Source organism: Prionailurus viverrinus, chromosome A2 (assembly GCF_022837055.1).
Source record: "Prionailurus viverrinus isolate Anna chromosome A2, UM_Priviv_1.0, whole genome shotgun sequence".
Classification (NCBI taxonomy): domain Eukaryota; kingdom Metazoa; phylum Chordata; class Mammalia; order Carnivora; family Felidae; genus Prionailurus; species Prionailurus viverrinus.
Window position 1 is genome coordinate 71,030,009 of NC_062562.1, and position 21,539 is coordinate 71,051,547.

Consider the following 21,539-nt stretch of genomic DNA (forward strand, 5'->3'; position numbering starts at 1 on the left):
AGTCTGTGGTATTTCCTTTCCCTGAAGTCAATTACACTCTAATAACACCCCAGCAGGTTAAGATCTGATTAACTAGTTTCCTATGAGGACAGGCCTTGACAAGAACAAAGTGCTCTAGGGACACCTGAGTGGCTCAGTTAAGTGTCCAACTCTTGATCTTGGCTCAGGTCGATGAGCTCATGATTTGTGAGATTGAGCCCTGCATCAAGCTCTGCACTGACAGTGTGGAGCCTGCTTGGGATTCTCTCCTTCTCTCTTACACGTGTGTGTGTGTGTGTGTGTGTGTGTGTGCGCGCGCGCATGCTCACGCATGCACACGTCCTTGCTCTCTCTCAAAATAAATAAACTAAAAACAAACAAACAAACCAAAGCACCCAAAGTGCTCTGGGATGTTTCATAATGGTTCCATTTGCTCTCTCCCCGCCAGAAGCTTGATGAGATTATTCTCTGATATCTACTGTGGGGACCTGTTAAATATCTGAAAGTAGCTCTTATAATATTGTGGAGGCTTCCCTGTGACTGGAGTTTTTGACTCTCAGATTTGTCCACATTGAACTTCCAGCAATTTGTCAATTACAGTTCAGGGTTTCCTACTTTGGCAAAAGTTCCTGCAGCAATTTCTGCTCAAGAATCTTTGCTTAGCTTTCTCTGTGTCTTTCCCTCTGTTATGGATCCAGGGAGAGTTGATTTTTGAGTCTGTTCAGGTTTTTATGTGTTGCTAGGACAGAGTGGCAGTTTATAAGCACCTTACATGCAGAACTGGAAACTGGAAGCCTCATTAGTTTTCGATACTCTGTAGAAAATTAATTCATTAATTTATTTAAGAAATATCCAGTGAATATTTACTCATCCAGGAACTGCTCTTGGTACTGTAAGGGTAAAGCAAAAAAATATCCCTGCTTTCCTGGAGTTTACATTATTATGGAGGTGATACAATAAAAAAAAAAACTGATATACAGGTGACCCTTGAACAACATGGGTTTGAACTGTGTGGGTCCACTTATATGCGACTTTTTTTCAATAAATGCAGTATGGTGCTATACTTGTATTTTATGATTTTCTGAAAAGCATTTTCTTTTCTCTAGATTGCTTTATTGTAAGAGTACACATAACATACAAAATATGTGTCAATAGACTGTTTATATAATTGGTAAGGCTTTTGGTCTATAGTAGGCTATTAGTAGTTAAGTTTTAGGGGGTCAAAAGTTGGATTTTCAACTGCATGGGGAGTCAGCATCTTAAGCTCAGTGTGGTTCAAGGGCCAACTGTATAACACAGTGTCAGGTACAAATAAGTAAGCAGGAATAGGGAAAAATATGAAGCAAGAATAGGACATAGGGAGGGACTGGAGGCAGTACTTCAGATACACTGGCCAGGAAACATCTCTGTGAGAAGGTGACAAATAGGGAGAGACCCAAATAAAGACAGGAAGAGAATCTTGCAGACATGCAGAAAAGCATCTCAGGCAGAGCAAATCATGACTACAAATGCTTTCAGGTGAAAAACGTGTTTGGGGGGTGTGGCTAGGAGAGTGAGGTAAGAGATAAGAGAGGTAGCAGCAGGTCGTGTAGGGATTTATAAACTGATGGAAAATCATTGGAGGGCTTAAAGTGAAGAATGACATGATTTAACACATGTTTTATAATGATTATTTGGCTACGGTGTGGAGGATAGGCTGTAGCATTGTGAACTGGATGTGGGAAGGCTGGCTAGGAGGCTATGACAATCATACAGATGAGAAATTACTGTGGCTCAGACCAGGGATGTGGCAGTGGGATTGATGAAAAGCAGTGGAATTCTGTCAAGCTAGGCTCAACAGGAATTGTTGGTGGATTCAATGAAGGGTTTCTCCGAGTTTCTCTGCAGTTTCTCTGAGTCTTGAGTCAGGAATATGTGCAGCTCCATGATGAAAAGAACCATCACTTTTGGCAGGTCACCAACCTGAAGAGGCTTCTAGTTTGTTCTCATGGGTTTCAGTTTATCTTAGTTCTTTGTTCTAGTCACCCCTGCTTTATGTCTGACTTTTCTTCCTGATTCAGGCCAACCAGCAGCTGCAAAGCTTCCACAGATTTATTCACCAGCTCCCACAACTATGTAAGGTCTATTTTTATAATAAATTCCTTATTCTGAATCATTTGGAGTAACTATACTTTCCTGATCAAAACCCTGACTAATCAAATATGATATGTTTATTAGCCCACTGAATAGAGATGTTCATTGACCAGTTGAACATGTAAGTGTAAGAGATATTTTAGCTGTTTCCACGAGTTAGGGATGCTTCATGCTTTGTTACTATCCTGTGGTAAACATTTTTTTTTTTAAGTTTGGTTTTAATTATGTTGTATTGTGGTCAGAGAATGTGGGACTACTTTTTTTTTTAATATTTCTTGTGCTTGGGAAGAATGCATATTCTCCGTTTGTTGAATCTTATGGGTATTTACACAATAAGTGAACATAGATATCCATAGAATCCTTAATAACTCTTAATAAGCAAGATAGTACAATTTTAGGTGAATATTGATGGGGAATAAGAAGGTCATTACATATTTGTAAAATAAACAAGACATAACAATCATTAACTTATATACATGTAATACATAGTCTCAAAATATATGAATCTTAGTGAACTACAAATTCAAGGAATTTTGATTTATAAATTACACAAATTAAACAAATTAATAACAAAAATTAACAAATCAAGTCATATTTATGTATATGTGTGTTGCTATGCCAATGAAGCAAATTGTATTTCCTGTAACAAAATGAAATTTAAATAACATTTATTAAGCTACACATCTACTTTTTGAAAGTTGAAGGTCAGCACTCTAAGGGTAGAAGTTCAGCATTTGTATGTTCTTATCTCAACCTGATAGTTGAATTTATAAAATAAAAACCAACTGAGGAATATTTGTTTTTACCATGCAATTCTGATAAAATTACATTTTATAAACACATCCATATGAAAAATACAGATTCACTTATTTTAGAAGCTACATCTTCCAAGTGTTGTGAACTGTTACATACATTTTCATACAAGTTAAATACTTAAAGAATTCAAGTGGCTTGTTCCAGACCAAAAAAAGAAAAAAGAAAAAAAAAAAATAAAAAGGAAAGAAGCACACTGTTGTCCTTGTCAAGCCTGCCTTTCTAGGTTTATAATCTTCTGTTTCTGATTTATGTATTTTATTACTTCCTTGTCCATTTGAACATTTCAAAGTACTTATTTTATGCCTCTTTTAGATTGCAATATATTTCAAATTCCTCCTGTTCCTTCTATCTGTGGATTCTCTTTCTGGGCAGTGGAGTTCCTAGAAAATATTATTTTCTAATATTTTTGTTGATGAGCTCATATAAAGATGTCAATTGTCTTCTCTCTTCAGTATCATTATTAATTTAAATTAAATAGTGGCTACCGTGCCTAGTGTGGATGCATTTATAACATTAAACTCAACTTCCAGTGCTGGGTTTCAAAAGTTACCCCGGAGAGGAAAAGATGCCTCCTGGTCTTTGAATCCATTATCTACTTCCACAAAAATGATGTGTAACAATCACAAAATACCACTGACATACAACCATAAACTTTCATTTCATGTTTCTGGGGTCAGCTGCAATTTGGCTTAGGTGGCTTTCATAATCTTGGCTGCATTTACTCAAATACCTGGGGGTCAACTGGCTGTTGATTGATTTAGCCTGGTCTCAGCAGTGTTCCCCACGTGTTTATCCTCCTCTTATACCACACATGTACTCCCCATGACAGTAGAGCATCAGGAGAGAGGTCAAGCTCATTGTGCAAGTAATTTACATGACTCTGTACTTGACTCCCAGTAGGAGGTGACTGCACAGTTACAGGTAAAGGGTATGGTTATAGAGAGGGATGAAGAATTGAGGCCATTTTATGCGATCTATCACAATCTTAGAAAAGAGACATTCTCTATTGTCATTTATTTTTTCCTGCTAAAATAATAAGCTTAAAAGAAGAGTAGCTCTTTTTATAAAGGACAAATATAAAAGTCTGGATGTGATAAAAATCATGACCCAATTTTTATTACATTTAAAAAAGTCATAAGGATTACGTAATTATAGAGGAAAAAGAAAACTATGTGACGTACTTTTTGGAATAAAATGGAAAGAAATACAAATTCTTGGGCACACATAAGATGATTAATCTCAAAAAGTTTTGACACTAACTCACTCAGAGGTTCCAGACATTAAAATAAATCTCTTTGTAGCTGTAATCCCCCAGCTGTTTAAGATATGAAGGTGCTTAGGCTGATTCAGTCACTTCTAATCCTTTCTCTGTTTACTATTTCATTCCTGTCTGCCTTTCCTCTCCGGTGGAGCCAATGGCTCCTGTTTTCTTTTCCCCATAGCATTTTGCTTATTTATTATTAGTTTTTTAATGACATCATATCTTACTCGGGAGTTGGGGTAGGGTTGGGTGCGAGGGACTATTCATATAAAAAACAAGGGCCAAATCTCACATGAAGCAGAAGAATGCACTGCATATTGCTAGACCAGAACTCACTGAGGGCAAAGACTGCTATTCCCCCCCCCCCCCCCCCCCCCCCCCCCCCCCGTACCTAGCACAGGACACAGCGTGTAATAAGTATTCAAGGAAGGTAGTGTGGGGTGGTGCTTGAGTGTTTGGGCTCTGGAGCCTGGCTTTCTCGTTCAATCTTGCCTATACCATTTATTGTGGACAAATGAATTAACTTCTCTATGTTTCACGGTTTTTTTTTCAGCTTAAGATAGGGTTGTAAGTTATTTCATAGGGTGATACATGAAAAGCACAAATTAGGTTTTTCTTAAGTAGTGAAAAAATTTATTGTGATCACAGTCATCTTCATTAATCCAGTGATTAAACTGACACCACAATATTAATTATTGATTTACTATATTAAACTATTTTAAAAAGCAGTAAACTTATAGGCAATGTTTTTTATTCCTTCTGTGATTAGTATTAGAGCAATTAGAGAGCCTAGTGAATAGTGTTGTTGTAAGTATGTTAGCTTTTATTATTATTACAATTACTGTTGGGGCTGATGACAGCTATCAATGTGGCAGGAAAAAGGATAGTATGGACTGGATTGTGTCCCCCATAGAAAATATGAGCACCTCAGAATGTGACCTTATTTGAAATTAGGGTCTTTACAGAGGTAATCAGGTTAAAATGAGGTCATAGGACAGGCCCTAATCCAATATGACTGCTGTCCTTATAAAAAGAAGAGATTTGGATACACGCACAGAGAATGTCACATGAAGAAGAAGGCTGAGGTCTCCAAGCCAAGGAAGGACAAATATTGCCAGCAAATTCCTGGAAGCTAGGAGAGAGGGATGAAACGTATTTTCTCAGAGGGAATCAATCCCACCATCACCTTGATCTTGGACTTCTACCCTTGTTTAAGCTACCCAGTTTGTGGTCCTTTGTTGTAGCCACCCCAGCAAACTCATTCAGAGGGGCTATAGCCATAGGCAGCCTGCATCCTTCTCTGGTGAGTACACATTGATTCCTGGCATTCCTTATGGTATGCCAGATAGATTTCAGCTTCCATCTCTCCCACCTTCCTGGCAAATTTATTTTTCTTTCTTTCTTTCTTTCTTTCTTTCTTTCTTCTTTTCTTTTCTCTTGAGAGAGGGAGCACCAGTGGGGAAGAGGGGCAGAGAGAGAGAGAGAGAGAGAGAGAATCTTAAGCAGACTCCACACCCAGACTGACAAGGGGCTCGATCCCACAACCCTGGGATCATGATCTGAGCTGAATTCAAGAGTCGGCGCTCAACTGACTAAGCCACCAAGGTGCCCCCTTTCTGGTCAATTTCTTAATGGTTCTGCCAGGTCTAGGAGCTCAGGACCCCAAAGGATATTTTGAGGGCATACCTTTAACCCTCAAGATAATGCTTCTGGCCTTGAGCAAATCATCCCTCCTGGTCTCAGGTTCTTTATCTCCAAGATGAAACTCTTCAGGCAAAAGTGTCTAAGTGTCTCTCTCCAGCTAAAAATGTGATGATTCCTGCAGCAGTGATAAAGGTTAGCCTGACCTTCCATAACTCTCTTCGTTTATTCTGTTAGAGAACCAGCCTCTATAAACAAACTTCATCTGGAATATAAACTATATGTGTGTGTGTGGTTTTTTGTTTTTTTGTTTTTTTGTTTTTTTTTTTACAGCTGTCAGCATAGCCTATTGGAAAAACATGGCCATAGAAATCAGGAGATCTGAAATCTAATCTTGATCTCAGAATAATTATCAGATTAAAATATAAAATAATATCGTTTACTGTCTATAAATTATGGTTTAGGCTAATTTTTTTCTTATGCCTTAAGAGAAAAATCATTTTCAGTTAGAATGAATGAAAGTAAACCCAGCACGTGCATGAAATGAAATATTGAGACTTCTTAGATTTTTCCCTTTCTCAGTCCTACCTGCACTCTTATTTTAAAATTTAAAAAAAATATTTATTTGAGAGAGAGAGAGAGAGAGAGGAGAAGAGACAGAGGGAGACACAGAATCTGAAGCAGGCTCCAGGCTGTGAGCACAGAGCCCAACGCAGGGCTCGAACCCACGAACCGTGAAATCATGACCTGAGCCGAAGTCGAACACTTAACTGACTGAGCCACCCAGGTGCCCCATATCTGCACTTTCTAATGTTTTTTTTTTTCCCTCAAAGAATAAATCAGCTTCTGACTGCCCAGTGACAGCCACACGGCTTGTCTTTTAGAAGTTGGAAAGGAAGTAATACCACTGCAATATTGGGAGTAATGATATGTGTCATTGGACACAACATTTTTGCCTGGTGCTAAACCTTTTCCTAGGGTCACACTTGGTATTAGGCTGTGTCCTGAAGTCTTTGAGAAGCATCTCAACATGTAGTAATTCAATAAGCCAGTGTATGCGTGGTTCAACATAAAGGACACTCACAAAGGAAGCCCACGTGGCTTCTGTGCAGTTCTAATAGGCTTACACAAGGAACTTGTTACAAAAGCCGTTCCTTTATTCATGGGTTTTTGAACACAGACTATGCTTTTTCGATAAATAATTTTTCCAGGGATTGTTCTTCATAGCGCTGGTAGCCTTCCATGTTGTTTTATTGCTTATATCCAATGAGAACATAGGCATAATACAAATTGTTATGCATTATCTTGGCTTTTGTTTGGAAGAAGGAACACACACAATGCCATACCAAAGTGAGTTTATTGACATTCCTTGAAGGTGGTATGATGGAAGAGAAAGCTCTGCCTGAGTATCACGTGACATTTCTCTTGCTGATGTAAGCAAAATCAGCCCAGTAATGTGGACTTCTCCTGCTATTGACTAGAACAAAGACTTTTAACAAAATTGTTATAGACATTTCCTTAGATAAATTGGAAGCTGCAGGAAGTAGGCTAATGGAACAATATTTACTCTATATACTACCTCTAGGCACCTTTTTTTTTCTACTAGAACAAAGGGACTACATGTCACTAACAGGAAAATAACACTTTCTCTTTTGGACCTCATGATGGCTAGAACATCCATCCCAGATTTTTATGATATAGTATTGCAGTAGATTTAATAATGAACACTGAAGTACATAATAATAATAATAATAATAAAGCACCACATTTGTTATGTAAAGTTCTAACTACTTTCATTTGAAAGTGTTTCATCTTGACTGGGAAATCATTTGTGGCAACTGAGAAATTTTTTGAACCCAAATTTTGGACACACAGTTTGACACATGGACTGACAATGCCATAGATGTAACATTAAAACTGTTCTGGAAAGTCTGGCTTATTGACTTGACACACAAATATACTTACCATGAATGGACATGTGGTCATAGATTAAAAGAGAAAAAGATTTAGAAGCCTGCCAAAGAATCCCAGATCTCTTTTTCTTAATTTTCTCATGGCCCGCAAGAAACTGTGCTACAGCGGTGATGGGAAGGAAAAGTTCTCACAACCACTGCCAACTTCTCTCTACATAGGAAGTTACAGAGAACTCCTACCCTGAAGAGGCAATTTCTAATTTTAGGAGTATCATTTTCATGTGATAGAATAAAATGTCATATCCATAAAATTATTGTGACACTTCATAGCATTTTAAAAGCATTTTTCTACTTGAAAGATAAATTTTCTCTTGCTTATTGTTCTTGTTTATCCTCTGGTTAAGGGTAATACACTCTTACCAAACTAACTCTAAAACGTTTTGTTTTAGGAGAATTGTGGTTTATAAGTGATTAATATAAAATGTCTCCATGGAGAAAATTCATATTTTTAGTAAAAAAAAAAAATTAGAAGTGGTAACAAACAGATCTGCCTTGCCCATTGAGTCACATGATTGGGGGAGGTTTACACCTCCAGCTGATGGAATTAATAGCATAATTATACATGTAATGAAAAATTATACATAATTTTCATGTATTCCAGCTTCATATGTTAGGGAATAATAACTAAAGAAACATGACTTGGGACATGGGAAATCATAGAATCATTCCATAACAACTGTCTGTTCTCCTCTTCCCTTTGTTTACGATTCTGTGCAAGACTGTCATACAATCTGGGACCCTGTCAAGCAAGATTTGCTTCGTTTCAGCTGACTTTGACATCAGTATTTCTTTTTGGAATTTTATACTTTTATCAAATACTGATCTTGTAATGAATGCTTCGTGGGACACATTTAGAGCCATGGCACCAGGGCAGGAGGGAGGAGGAACAGGAAGAAGGAAAAGTTAGTTGAAAATCCATTTATGCCCGAGATATCTATCTGTATATATTTTCTAGGATACCTTGTTCCTTCTGTGTATGGGTGGAATAGACATCAAGTAATCTAATTAATATGTTAATTAGATGTTTGTGTAAATGTAAAGCTCCTCACGAGCAGGTTCCATCTTTTGAACATCTTCCTCCCTTGCCAATGCCTAACAAATAAGAGAAATACTAAAAAGAGAATGGAGTGCTTGAATTAATGAGTGTTTACACATGTATAACACCAAGTTCTAAAAATGAAAGATGCTCCCTACACTAGATATGATGTTCAAAGAGTTAAAATGGTGAAATGATTTGTATTATTCTTATGCTCTGATTTTATAAATAACAGCTTCAATGGAATTCATAACTTTTCAGACACTGAAATATGTACTGAATTTTACAGATCCCTCAAATTTATATTATGTAACTTGCACATTCCATCTTACCTTGGCAAATACTCTTTTAGACAATAATAGAAGCTAAATTTCTGAACGTATTACTTCCTGATTGACAATACACAGCAGCAAGGTGTGCTGGACATTATAAATAATTCCTACTAAAAGAAGTTTCATTTTGGAGGGCAGGAAATACAATGTGCTGCCTGTACACAAACCCATACAAGGAGCAGGAGGCATGGCTTCCTGTGAAACTGACTTTGTCTTAAATGTCTCACATTTATCCCTTGTTTAGTATATTGGAAACAAACGATGTGATGTTTCAACAGTGAGGCCCCTTTAGCTCTTCTTTTCCCAGTGAAGAAAAACACTTTCACTCACGACATATTTCAGACAACATGGATAACAAGTTTAGAAAAATAGAGATTCACCATTATGTTTGCACTTATTCCAAATGGAATCAAGAGGTTAGGCTGTCTTTGGAGCCTGCAACTGTTTTCTTGAAAACACTGTTTTCTGAGATACCTCTTTACTGAGTGCTAAAAGAAACTGGATCTCTATTCTGACAAATCAATGTGCCTCTGGGGGTGTTAGGTGTCTGCCCCAGGAGGATTGCTATGGATGAAGAAGGAGTATTATATTGCCCTTGACCCCGAACAAGCACCATCACTCTCTGCAGCTTCTTGTTTAGTGTGGTCCCCATGGGACAATCAGATGTGAAGGAATTTGAACACCATCATAAAGAAAAGAAATAAAAGAAAAGAGCATGAAAAAAACAGTATCAAAGTTAAAACAAAGTTTGTTTGCCAAGCAATAATTACCTGGCTTTAACAAAGTCATGAGATTATCTATACATTTTTTTCCTTTGTGAAGGAGAACTGTAGCTAGACCGAACAAAGCAAAACAGAACAAAACAGTACAGAACTCAGGTATTCAAACCAACCTAACATGGCCTTCTTCCCTCTCTCCTCTTTGCACCATCACATTCCACACAACACAATGTGGGGAGAAGCCTCGTCCTTTATGCTACATAATGAGATCTCCTTCGTGTGCACAAGTTTTCTGCTTCTTGTGTGGTAAGTGCTCATGAGGGGTGCACCCCTCCTAGACTTCTCTAAACTCAGGTTGAGCCACAATCCCCACAACCATTGAGATGCACCACATTGCATCAGCAGGAGGCGTTTTTCTTGCTTTTGTTTTTTGTTGGAAAGTGTAATATTTGCACCATATGCCTAGGCTCGTTCCAGCTAATGGGACTGATGCCACATATGAATCATGAGTTGAATGTATAAAAACTGCAGCTTTGTCACTGCTGTTTCTGGATGGATAGTGTGCACAGGGAAAAGTAGAGTGGGAGCAAAAGAAAATGTTGATTGACTCCTAGACCTGGAGTTGCTCGTTAGAAATTATAAAAAATGGTGGCTCTGCTCAGAAGACATGGGCATAAAAAAGCTCGGAATGCTTAATGCTCAAATTTCCCTAAAATTATATAAATGGAAGTAAACTTTTATTACCATTTGGTCAAGTGTAGCGTAACTTGCATTCGTATTTCATTGTTAGTAATGGAGGTATGTGGAGATACACACAGACCTTGAGACAGCTGTTGTTTAATATTGCATACAGGCTAGCAGTTCATTGAGAGTAGAGGAGATAAGCCTGAAGGTAGGATCTCAGAAGAAGGCAGTTCTTCATGCACAGCTTTTGTCAATCCTGATTTGGTTTGAAAATAAAAATCATGGAATACCAAAATCAAAGGAGAGTTGATTCAGGGAAAGGGCAAGGGGATGATCCCAGAAAGGGTGATGTGATTGCCAGGAAAATGTCAGGTGAGTTTCCATTTCCTCATTCAAGTCCAAAGGTGCTGGTTTCTTCTACTGCTGTTAGCAGCTTTTCATATAACATGGAGTATGAGGGATAAGGTGGAAGATCCAGTCGGTTGAAGCATGTGTGTGCCCTGAATGGGGAGAAAAGATTGGTGAAGGTGTTTGTTTCAAGGTACAACTGGTCTGTATGTATCTGTATGTATCTGTGATCAATCTGAAGGTATGAAGCAAAAGGGAATAAAAAATGAGCACAACCAGGTTTTGGACCACCATATAAGATTGCAACTAAGAACGATGGCCTTCTAGGCATGAATAAACTAGTTGAGGGAGTAGAATAACTAGAAACATTTACAAACAAACCACACTCATCAATCGACAATATCAGTTTTATTCTGCAGTTGAAATATGAATTGGATGTGATCAGTGAAGGAGGCAGAAATGTCATTAATACTACAGGATCATATTCCCAAGTCTCCTTGTCTAGCTCTGATTTCTGGGCCACAGTAAACCATGTGTATTGATGTAGAGATGCCACCGGATGCCCTGAAATTCTGAGATCCAATGCTCTATCAAGTCAGGTGTGCCCTGGAGACAGTGTGACTCTTCTGTTTCAGGGGGACACAGCTAACCTGACATCAGAGTGTGTCACTTCCAAGAACAGCTGAGCTTTTGGAATAGTCTTCCCTGGTTGCCTGGAGCATCCCTGTGCCCTGAGTTCTGCCTTATTTGTCATATTCTTCATTCATCCTATGGGCCCACGCACACCAGTATCTGGTCTAGATAACAAATGGCTTTCCTTGCCTTGCACTAATGCACGGACCAGGACCAGACCCTGTATTACCTACATAGGGCTCAGTGGTGAGCCCGAGAGGCCCAGGACAGTTTCCCCTCGTGGAACTTCAAATAACCTGACTAATTTCTTCCTGTCAGATGTGCTTTGTTTTTATGGAATTGTTGGTTGAGGCCAAGGTCTATACCAAAGTAGGGAGAAAGGTGGATGGGTGCAGCTCAAGGCCAATTTAATGTCTTTTGCTTCCTAAAAGGTGTGTTGCAATGGTGTCTTGAGAAGCCAACCAGCACAGAAGAAGGGCACATGAAAATGGAACGAAACAAATAAAATAACAATAAAAGAGAAGAAGATAAAACATCACAAAACAAACATATACACAATAAGACTAAACACAACTCTAAGCAAAGAGACCATTCCCCTTCATTTGAATTTCACTTGGGATACTGAATTCTTCTTTTAATTACAAGATCCCTAGGGAAGTTGTGTATTGTTTATACCTTTGTTTTCAGAGTTCCTGATCAGGCTGATGCAGTGCTCAGGGTATGAGAGAGATTATTTGGGTGATGGGGAGGTGGGAAGAGGGAAGAGGGAAGGTGGGTTCTCCTGCACGGGAAGAATAGTGGGAGGATGCTGATGTTTTTGCCTCTCAGCATCCATTCCTCCTTCTCCTGGCCACAGCTCCCTCATTATTCTTGGAAAACTAACCCCCGAACTCCTTGTGCCCCCACAAGCTCCAAGGGTGGGCACAGGATAGGAGTGTATCTGGCCTTAGGTCTTAAGGATTTACCTGGGAAGAAGCATAAAAATAGACCAAGATTAGCAGAGTCTCAGATTATGATTGAAGATTCAAACAGGCCTCTGTTGACCTCACAAGAGAATAATTAAAATATCTTACCTAAACTCATTTGAGTAAAAGTGGAAGAGCACTCAATGTAGGATGACAATTACAGTGACCCTTCTCTATGTTTAGAAAGATTAAAACAAAGACATGCTCTGGTTTCTGGCTAACCAAGTTAAGTAGGGTGGGAAAATCCCAAGTATGCTTCTGAAACTAGCTGAACTAGTTAGGAGCAAGGTATGAGCAGCCATCATTGCCTTGGTTTTCTTCCTCTGGCCATTTTAACTGGCACTCATGAGTGGAAATGTTATGTCAAAAATCCCATATTTGCAAAATAGCTGGAACCAAATTAATTGTGTAGAAGATAATTTCTGGGAATAATCTGAAAGCATTAGCAAATGGCACCTCTTCAAGACCTAGCATGGCTACCCAGTTTCTTCGAGTTGCTTTTACTGCATTTATCACCAGCTTTGGTTAATTCTCTTAAGTAGACTGTAGTTTGTAATTGAGAATGAATGAACACAATAAAATCATGGTTTGATTCAGCATTCTTCTTCTTTTTTTTAATGTTTATTTATTTTTGAGAGAGAGACAGAGAGAGAGACAGAGCACGAGCAGGGGAGAGGCAGAGAGAAAGGGTGAGACAGAATCTGAAGCAGGCTCCAGCCTCTGAGCCATTCAGTGCAGAGCCCAATGTGGGGCTCGAACTCACGAACCATGAGATCATGATCTGAGGTGAAGTCAGACGCTTAACTGACTGAGCCACCCAGGTGCCCTTGATTCAGTATTCTTAAATGCTTGCAGTTCTCCAGGCATGGTTCTGACGGCATAGAACACCTGCTCATTCCCTCCCTAGGCTCTGGGCCCAGTGCTCCCGTGTGCAGTAGGTGGCAGAGAAAGCACAAAACCAGGGGTAGGAAGACCTCTATTCTGCTTACAGCCTAGCCACTTGCTAGCTTTATCACCTTGGGAAAGTCAGTTAATCTTTCTAAGCCTCAGTTTTCTCACTTGTAAAATGAGGGCAATAATATATGCTCTGTGTACGTCAGGGGGTTGTAGTGAGGACCAATGTTAGAATGCACATAAATGCCTTTTGTAATCTGTGAATATTTATTTATTTATTTATTAACTTTTCCTTTCTTTTTTTTCTGGTTTTATTTTTTTTAATTTAATTTTTTATTTTTTAAAACTTGCATCCAAATTAGTTAGCATATAGTGCAACAACGATTTCAGGAGTATATTCCTTAGTGCCCCTTACCCATTTAGACCATCCCCCCTCCCACAATCCCTCCAGCAACCCTCAGTTTGTTCTCCATATTTATGAGTCTCTTCTGTTTTGTCCCCCTCCCTGTTTTTATATTTTTGTTTCCCTTCCCTTATGTTCATCTGTTTTGTCTCTTAAAGTCCTCATATGAGTGAAGTCCTATGATTTTTGTCTTTCTCTGACTGACTAATCTCACTTGGCATAATACCCTCCAGTTCCATCCACATAGTTGCAAATGGCAAGATTTCATTCTTTTTGATTACCAAGTAATACTCCATTGTATATATATAACACATCTTCTTTATCCATTCATCCATCCATCGATGGACATTTGGGCTCTTTCCATACTTTGGCTATTGTTGATAGTGCTGCTATAAACATGGGGGTGCATGTGTCCCTTCAAAACAGCACACCTGTATCCCTTGGATAAATGCCTAGTAGTGTAATTGCTGGGTCGTAGGGTAGTTCTATTTTTAGTTTTTTGAGGAACCTCCCTGTTTTCCAGAGTGGCTGCACCAGCTTGCATTCCCATGTGAATCATCATCTAAACATAAGATTCTCTTAATAATGCAACCACAACTGCAGTTATAATTTCCGGAACTGTGTCACACCTGTGGGTACTCAAAAGCCTCTTTCATATAAACCACTGGTAAATGAATCACCCACCCTGATCTCCCATTTGTGCAACTGATATTTTGGAACTCCACATGAATCTTTTCAATCATGCCAGGTCAATTTTCACTCTGTTGTTGTTAATCTAGGGTTCCAGCATTTTGAGATAATTCAGGATTTAGATTGTGCCAATCACTGTATTATTTGCCCTTATACTTTGTAACATCTACAGTGTCTCCTTGATTTTTTCCAAGTTGTTGATTAAAATGGTAACCAATGATAGCATGCTCCTCCCCAGAAGAGACCACTTTAAGGCTGGCCAAAAGCAAACAACACTACTAAAAGCAAACAAAGCAGCTCTCTGCTGCTGGTTGTTCAGCTAGTTGTGAGGCCAATTTTAGAAGTCCTGTCTCCCCTTCATGTCACTTTATTCTGCTGTCCAACCATAGCCTCCTTGTACATATGGTTCTTACTCTCAGGGGTGCCCGAGTGGTTCAGTCAGTTGAGTGTCCAACTTTGGCTCAAGTCACGATCTCATGATTTATGAGTTCAGGTCCTGCATCAGGCTCTCTGCTGTCAGTCTGTCAGCCTTTCAGCGCAGAGTCATCTTTGGATCCTCTGTCCCCCTCTCGCTATCCCTCCCCCATTTATGATCTCAAAAAGAGAGAGAGAGAGAGAGAGAGAGAGAATAACAGATGGTTCTCACTCTCAGCACTACTAAACCTATTCTTTTTCAACTTGAACCTCTTGATCCCCAAATCCAGAGGCCCATTCTCTGCCCACACCTCCTCAAGCTTTTTAAAAGTCTTTGATATCTTTTCTTCTTGAACATCTCTCTCCTCTTGCCTTCTCTATGGCTTCTCAGTGGCTGTCAGTTTCCCTTCCAAACTCCCAATGGCTCCCTCAAGCCTCCTTTGTAGCCTTATAGCCTACAGAGCAGGGTTTTTCACCTTGGCACGACTGACATTTTAAACTTGATAATTCTCCATTATGAGGGGCTGTCTTGTGCATCGCAGGTGTTTAGCAGCATCCTTAGCCTCTACACTAGATGCCACTAGCCCCTCCCCAACAACCAAAAATGTCTCCAGACATTGCCAAATGTCCCCTGGGGGGCAAAGTGATCTCTCCCATCCCTCTTGAGAGCCATCCCTATAGAGTAAGTCAATATCTACCTCAACCAGGCCTTCCCCTCCACCTGGGCTTGGGCTCAGTTTACATCTGCAGTGGAGCATGTTGTTAGAATTCTGTTTGCAACTTTTAGGCCAATCTGCCCATGACTCATAGTTCTGGAATCCCTTAAGTTCCCCTCCTCTCCTTTATTCCATCTCCATGCTGCCTTGTGATGTGTCTATTCAGACTAGCTTCCACACTTTTCTTTCTTTGGAGCCTCTCCTCTGTTCCCTCCCCAGTCCTTGTTGTACAGTAAGGAAACTCTCCCACTCTCCCTTTCTGGACGTGGCCTACAAGTCTTAGTATCCTGTCTCAGTCCCCATGAGTAGAGATGGTCAATGGTCATCCTGCCACATTCTTTGATGTGAATGAGCACTTTGCTCACTCTCCACTACCAATTCTAGATCATTACTTTTGAGTCTTTGATAAAAAATTTCTGTTCCTTTTACTCAGCTATAACAAAGGATGAGATCTTGCCGTTTGTGACAACATGGATGGAACTTGAAGGTATTATGCTAAGTGAAACAGATCAGACAGAGAAAGAGAAATATCAAATGACTTCACTTATATGTGTAATGTTAAAAACAAAACAAAGCAAACAAACAGAAAGCAGAAACAGACTCATAAATACAGAGAACAAACTGATGGTTGCCGGGGGTGGGGTGGGGAGGGAGGTTGGGCAAAATAGGTGAAGGAGAGTGGGAGGTACAGAGTTCCAGTCACAGAATGAATAGGTCACAAGAATAAAAGGCACAACCCAGGGAACATAGTTAATGGCACTGTCATAGCATTGTATAGTGACAGATGGTAGTGACACTCATGGTGAGCACAGCATAACCAACAGACTTATCCAATCACTATGCTGTACACCTGGAACTAATATAACATCTTGTAGCAACTATACTTCAATTAAAATAAATAAATAAAAATAAAAGGGAAACAAATGTTTAAAAAATTCTATTTCTCTGAATCTTGTGCCACTTAGATTTTTTTCTATAATTACAGGTTTTATTTGGCATTTTATTTCAATCAAATAGGATAGATTAGAAGAGTGTGCTACCTGCAGGTAATAAGGGTAAAGTATTGTTTTTTTTCTTAATTTTTTAAGTGTTTATTATATATTTTTAAAAGAGAAGGAGAGACACAGAATGAGCAGAGGAAGGCAGAGAGAGAGGGAGACACAGAATCTGAAGCAGGCTTCAGGCTCTGAGCTGTCAGCACAGAACCTGATGTGGGGCTTGAACTCATGAACAATGAAATCATGACCTGAGCCGTAGTCGGACGCTTGACCGACTGAGCCACTCAGGCGCCCCAGGGTAAAGTGTTGTTTTGAGGAACTTGTATTTCAGACAGACAGACATGCACACACACACACACACACACACACACACACACAGAGGTAGATACACATGTACTGGGTTGTGACGTATGTAAAAGGTATTTCTTTCTGTGGCCTATGATTAAAAAGTTTGCAAATCAGTGCTCTAGATATACCTTCCATACCTTCTGACCTTCCAGCTATAATTACATTTATTAAAATATCTATTACTTTGCTTAAATCCTTCCCATTCTCAACACATTCTCAACAGACTGTGTAGCTTCTGAGTCCACATGGATGACCTGTTCAATGCCCTAACATGCTAGCTCCTTGACCTCAACCTTAGTGACTGTCCCACCTGTCTTATACTGAAGTTTATCAGGCACTGTAAAATTACATCCTAGAAACCATTATTCTCAAAGTCCTCTTTCCTAACCCTCCTATAGTTTTGGGGAGGCAAGGGCTTGGATTGATGTAAAGGTTTTATTTAGCCTGGGCTATGATTCAGGTTTGGTTGCATCAGTATTTGGCATTCTCATCTGGGCAGCCAGTTGTCTGTAGAGGGGAGATCTGCAGACAAAGGAGCTCCAGACCACCTCTCCTCCCAGTGTGGGCAGTGTGCATTGAGCTCACATTCTCTGGGAAGTCCTGGGTCATCCTGTGTCTGCTTGAATCTCCTGCCAGCCTCTGGGCCCTTCCCCGCCCCAACTCATTGCAGATGTTGCTCCCGCCCACCTCAGGGCCTCCTGCCACCTGCCATGTCATCTGGCCAGGTCTTTCCAAACTACCATTCTTAGAAGTCAGAAGTTACTTCTGTCTCTTCACACATTGGTGACACTTTTTAGGTTCTTGGATCTTCAGAAAATGCACAAGGAAGACTAGTTAGGGGTTACTATCCAGGGGGTCATTTTAACCGTCCTCCCAGGAGTATCTCAGCCTTTGCTTCTTCTTCCTGGTCCAGGGTGAAGTCCCTGCCTCCCCAAAGAATCCTCTCTGGGGTTTGTGGAATAGCAGACTTTTTAGGGATGCCTCGGCCCTGATGTGAAGAGCCTAACGATAAGCCCAACATCCACCTCATAAGCTGTTTGTGTAGGTGAATAGAATTAATGCACAATTCAAAGCTGCTCAAAGCAAATACGTAATTAGACTCAATCTGTGATCCCCAAATGACAAAAGCAATTCCTATTTCCATTTCCTAAAGAACAAAACTGAGACTCCTCAGCAGGGGCTTCTCTCTGTGATTCACCAAACTATCTCTCTCAACCTTATCCCTTATGAGTATCACTTAGGACATTCTGTCCTCCATGCTGGCCCAGCACTCCTTCCTGAACACATGCTGGCCACCTCCCACCCCCAGGCCTTGCTCAAGCTGCTGCTTCAGCCTAGAGTTCCCCTCCACCCATTCCTTGGCCTTCAATGCTCACCTAACTACCAGCTTCTTTGTGGCATCTCCTCCTACCAGCTCAGTTGGGATTATTAGGTCTGTGTTCTACATCCTCATAGCGTCTTGTTTTTATCTTCCCTTCTCAGTGCCCCTTGGATTCCACCTTGTGTTGTAATTTATTACTACTGGGCTGCCCTCTTTCCTAGACTATAAGCTCCTCTGGGAAGGTAGGTGGTTGTATCTTAGTCCCTCCTTGGGGCAGAGGCTATCATCAAATGGTGACTCAACACATTCTCCAAAATAAGAACAGAATGTTTCCAAATAACCTTGTCTTTCAAATCTTTCATTAAACTAGACAAATGGGAATCTTGCCTTTTTAGCATTATTTTCTTGCCAGATTTAATTCAGTAGGTTCAGCCATCAGCAGAACCATGCAAATGAGCACTGAGGGGCTGCTGAGCAAGTGGGTGAAGCCAGGGCTGAAAATTGTGCCAAGGCTTTTGGCTGTTATTAACCAGCTGGGCATGAGCTCTGTTTCCTGGGCCTCCTGATGCTCACTGGCATCAGGTGACTTGTCTTCAGGACTTTAGAAGGTGTGGGAGATCTGGATGCAAATCATAGTTCAGTAAGTCCTTCCATCGGGATTTAGCAATGGTATCTGGGAAGTCATGTGGAAATAGAGCTGAATGAAATGTGAATCTCCTTTTATAATTAGAAAGTATCATAGAAGAAAGTAGTATGGATCAATCTTTTCTTTTGTTGTTGAGTAGGATTTATTACTGTAGTACCTATACAGAAGCATGTCTTTAGTGCTCTTTATTTCAGGGCAGGAAAAGGCTGCCCAGAGTGGATTATGAAGGACCCAGGAAGTGTAGGGATTAAAACTCACAGTGTAGGAAATTCATCTGTTAAACTGCCGGGATCTTTAGTGTCTCCTTTTTTGCATTTATCCCACAATAATCTCCTTGACAGCTTGCTATATAGAAGTCTCTCTAGAGGCCTGTGATACATACAGTCTTGTCCTCACATGGTTTAAAACACAGTAGGATAGGGGCACCTGGGTGGCTCGGTTGGTTAAGTGTCTGACTTCAGCTCAGGTCATGATCTTGCGGTTCGTGGGTTTGAGCCCCATGCTGAGCTCTGTGCTGACAGCTTGGAGCCTGCAGCCTGCTTCCGATTCCATGTCTCTCTCTCTGTCCTCCCCCACTTGCTTCCTGTCTCTCTGTCTCTCTCTCTCTCAAGAATAAATAAACATTAGGAAAACATAGTAGGAAAAATGTGACACGTACATGCATAACTATCCTACAGAGTATCAAGTGACATGCTGGAGGAGTACAGATACGGCGTTGGAAGGGTTATTTTGGGCTTCCAGCCTCTCCTCCCACCCTCACCAGGTGAGACATTCCTCCTTAAATTAAACTGGGCTATGTACAGATTGGAAAGCTTCCCACAACTCACACATGGACCATGACATTATTGCCCAAACACCATCAATAGTCCAAAAATAACTAAGAATACGGTCTAAATTCACATCCCAGAGACTCTTCATTGGCACCTTTCATCAGTAACTTGTAACAAACTGTAGGTGGCAGAGAATTCTATCCTAAAGGATCATCATCCAAACTTAATAACAAAGTATACTTGGTGGGTTTCCTGAAGGCTGGCAGGAGCCCGTACCTGGGGAGAGACGTAATCTTCCCCCACTTCTCTATGCAGAAACGCCGAAGCCCATTGCTTCCTCGAAGGGCTGCGAAGCCTTCGTAGGGCACGCTTGACGTTCCCGTGACGAACTGAAGTAATCTCAGTCTCTGCTCATTATTGAAGCGCTCCACGGCGGCCCAGAACCAGCGGATCACAAGATGCCCGTCATGATAACCTGAATGGGGCAGAAGGAGGAAGGGAGGATGTGCAGAGAGGAGGAGGAAGGGAGAGAGGCGAAACACGCAGCAGGCGCAATGGGGACCGACTAGCTGCTGCTGGCCTGCCGATTTCTCTGACGGCCTTCACACAAGTCTAAGACCATCTGTGTAGCTAGGTCAAATTTTATAACAAAAGCAGATTTAGAAAGTAGCCATTTTATTAAAAGATTTTATGCTCTGAGGGGTGTCCTCAGAGATGTCTGCTTTCTATGTAAACAATTGGGACCACACTAGTCATTATCCTGCCTCATATAAATGAGACAAGGAGTGGCTAGATATCCTTGGGACCCTAAGAGACAAAACCCTCTATGAACATAATATTTCACTGTATTTTCTCTGTTCTGAGGTCTTAGCTCTTGGTAACTGTATACCGTGGGACAGTCTAAGACTTAAGAAGGACGGAAGGTAAACGACAAGCGTAGAGAACAGAAGATGCTGGAATCTCCAGTGGGCATTAGTGATTAGTGCTCCAGGAACAGCTGCTCTCAGGCCATTTGGGCCCATGGAAGAGGTATTGAGCTGCTGTCACTGTACAGTTGGGAGAGCAAGCTTGGGTCACCTGATTCAGGTAAATGATTCACCACCCCTGCAAATGCAAGAGGCACTCCAAGATGGGAGAGATGTACGTCAGCCGGGGTAGAAAGAGGGAAGTGAGGTGTACGTGAGCGCAGGAAGGCTTTGTGGGAGTGGAGAACAGGAGAAACGGAGAACAAGAATGAGGAAGAAATATGCAGGGAATTGCAAGCTGACTAGTGCAGAGAGGGGTCTCAGGGAAACTGGCTGAGGGCCATAGAGGGCTGTAGCAGCCAGGCAGAGACACTGGGACTCGACTCCTTGGTTTTTCCCTGCCATGCCAAGAAGTGCCCAGTGGTCCCACACAGGCTTCTCATGGCTGAGTACACTGGGGAGACGAGGGAGGCTGAGATGGCGGGCCCAGCTTTCTGTCTATGGCTCCGACCGAGGTTTCTCTGTCATATTTTACACAAAGAAATGGTTTTGAGCCTTAAAAACAAAACACTTTCAAAAGTAATACGGAGTTTGTTTTGTGGATAAGGAAATGGCTTGGTGAAAATGTCTCAAGAAGACTAGTTTGGCAGCGTGAAGGCCAATAGTTAGGAGAAGTTTAGGGTTTGGAGAGACAACAGAACCAGGTTGCGGCGAACTGAGACGGAGGGGAAGAGGATTGCAGTTCCAGCTGGAGCGGAGACGCTTGCTTGCCAGCATGTAACCTAGCTCAGGAGCTGGTCTCTGGGTGGCCATCTCGGTCATGCATCTACATGCAGTTAGGCCAGAGATTACAG

The 21,539-nt window shown here is 40.9% G+C and overlaps 1 protein-coding gene across 1 annotated transcript in view; it reads right to left on the reverse strand.

Annotated features, from left to right (window-relative positions):
• Positions 1–8,939: 8,939 nt before the first annotated feature.
• Positions 8,940–21,539, reverse strand: part of HECW1 (HECT, C2 and WW domain containing E3 ubiquitin protein ligase 1) — a 409,193-nt gene continuing 396,593 nt past the window's right edge. The window contains exons 31-32 of the mRNA XM_047850881.1: positions 19,997–20,195; positions 8,940–11,074 (exon numbers count right to left, since the gene is read on the reverse strand). Of these exons, the coding sequence (XP_047706837.1) occupies positions 10,963–11,074; positions 19,997–20,195 (311 nt within the window). The 3' untranslated portion in view covers positions 8,940–10,962. The remainder of the gene's footprint in view (positions 11,075–19,996; positions 20,196–21,539) is intronic.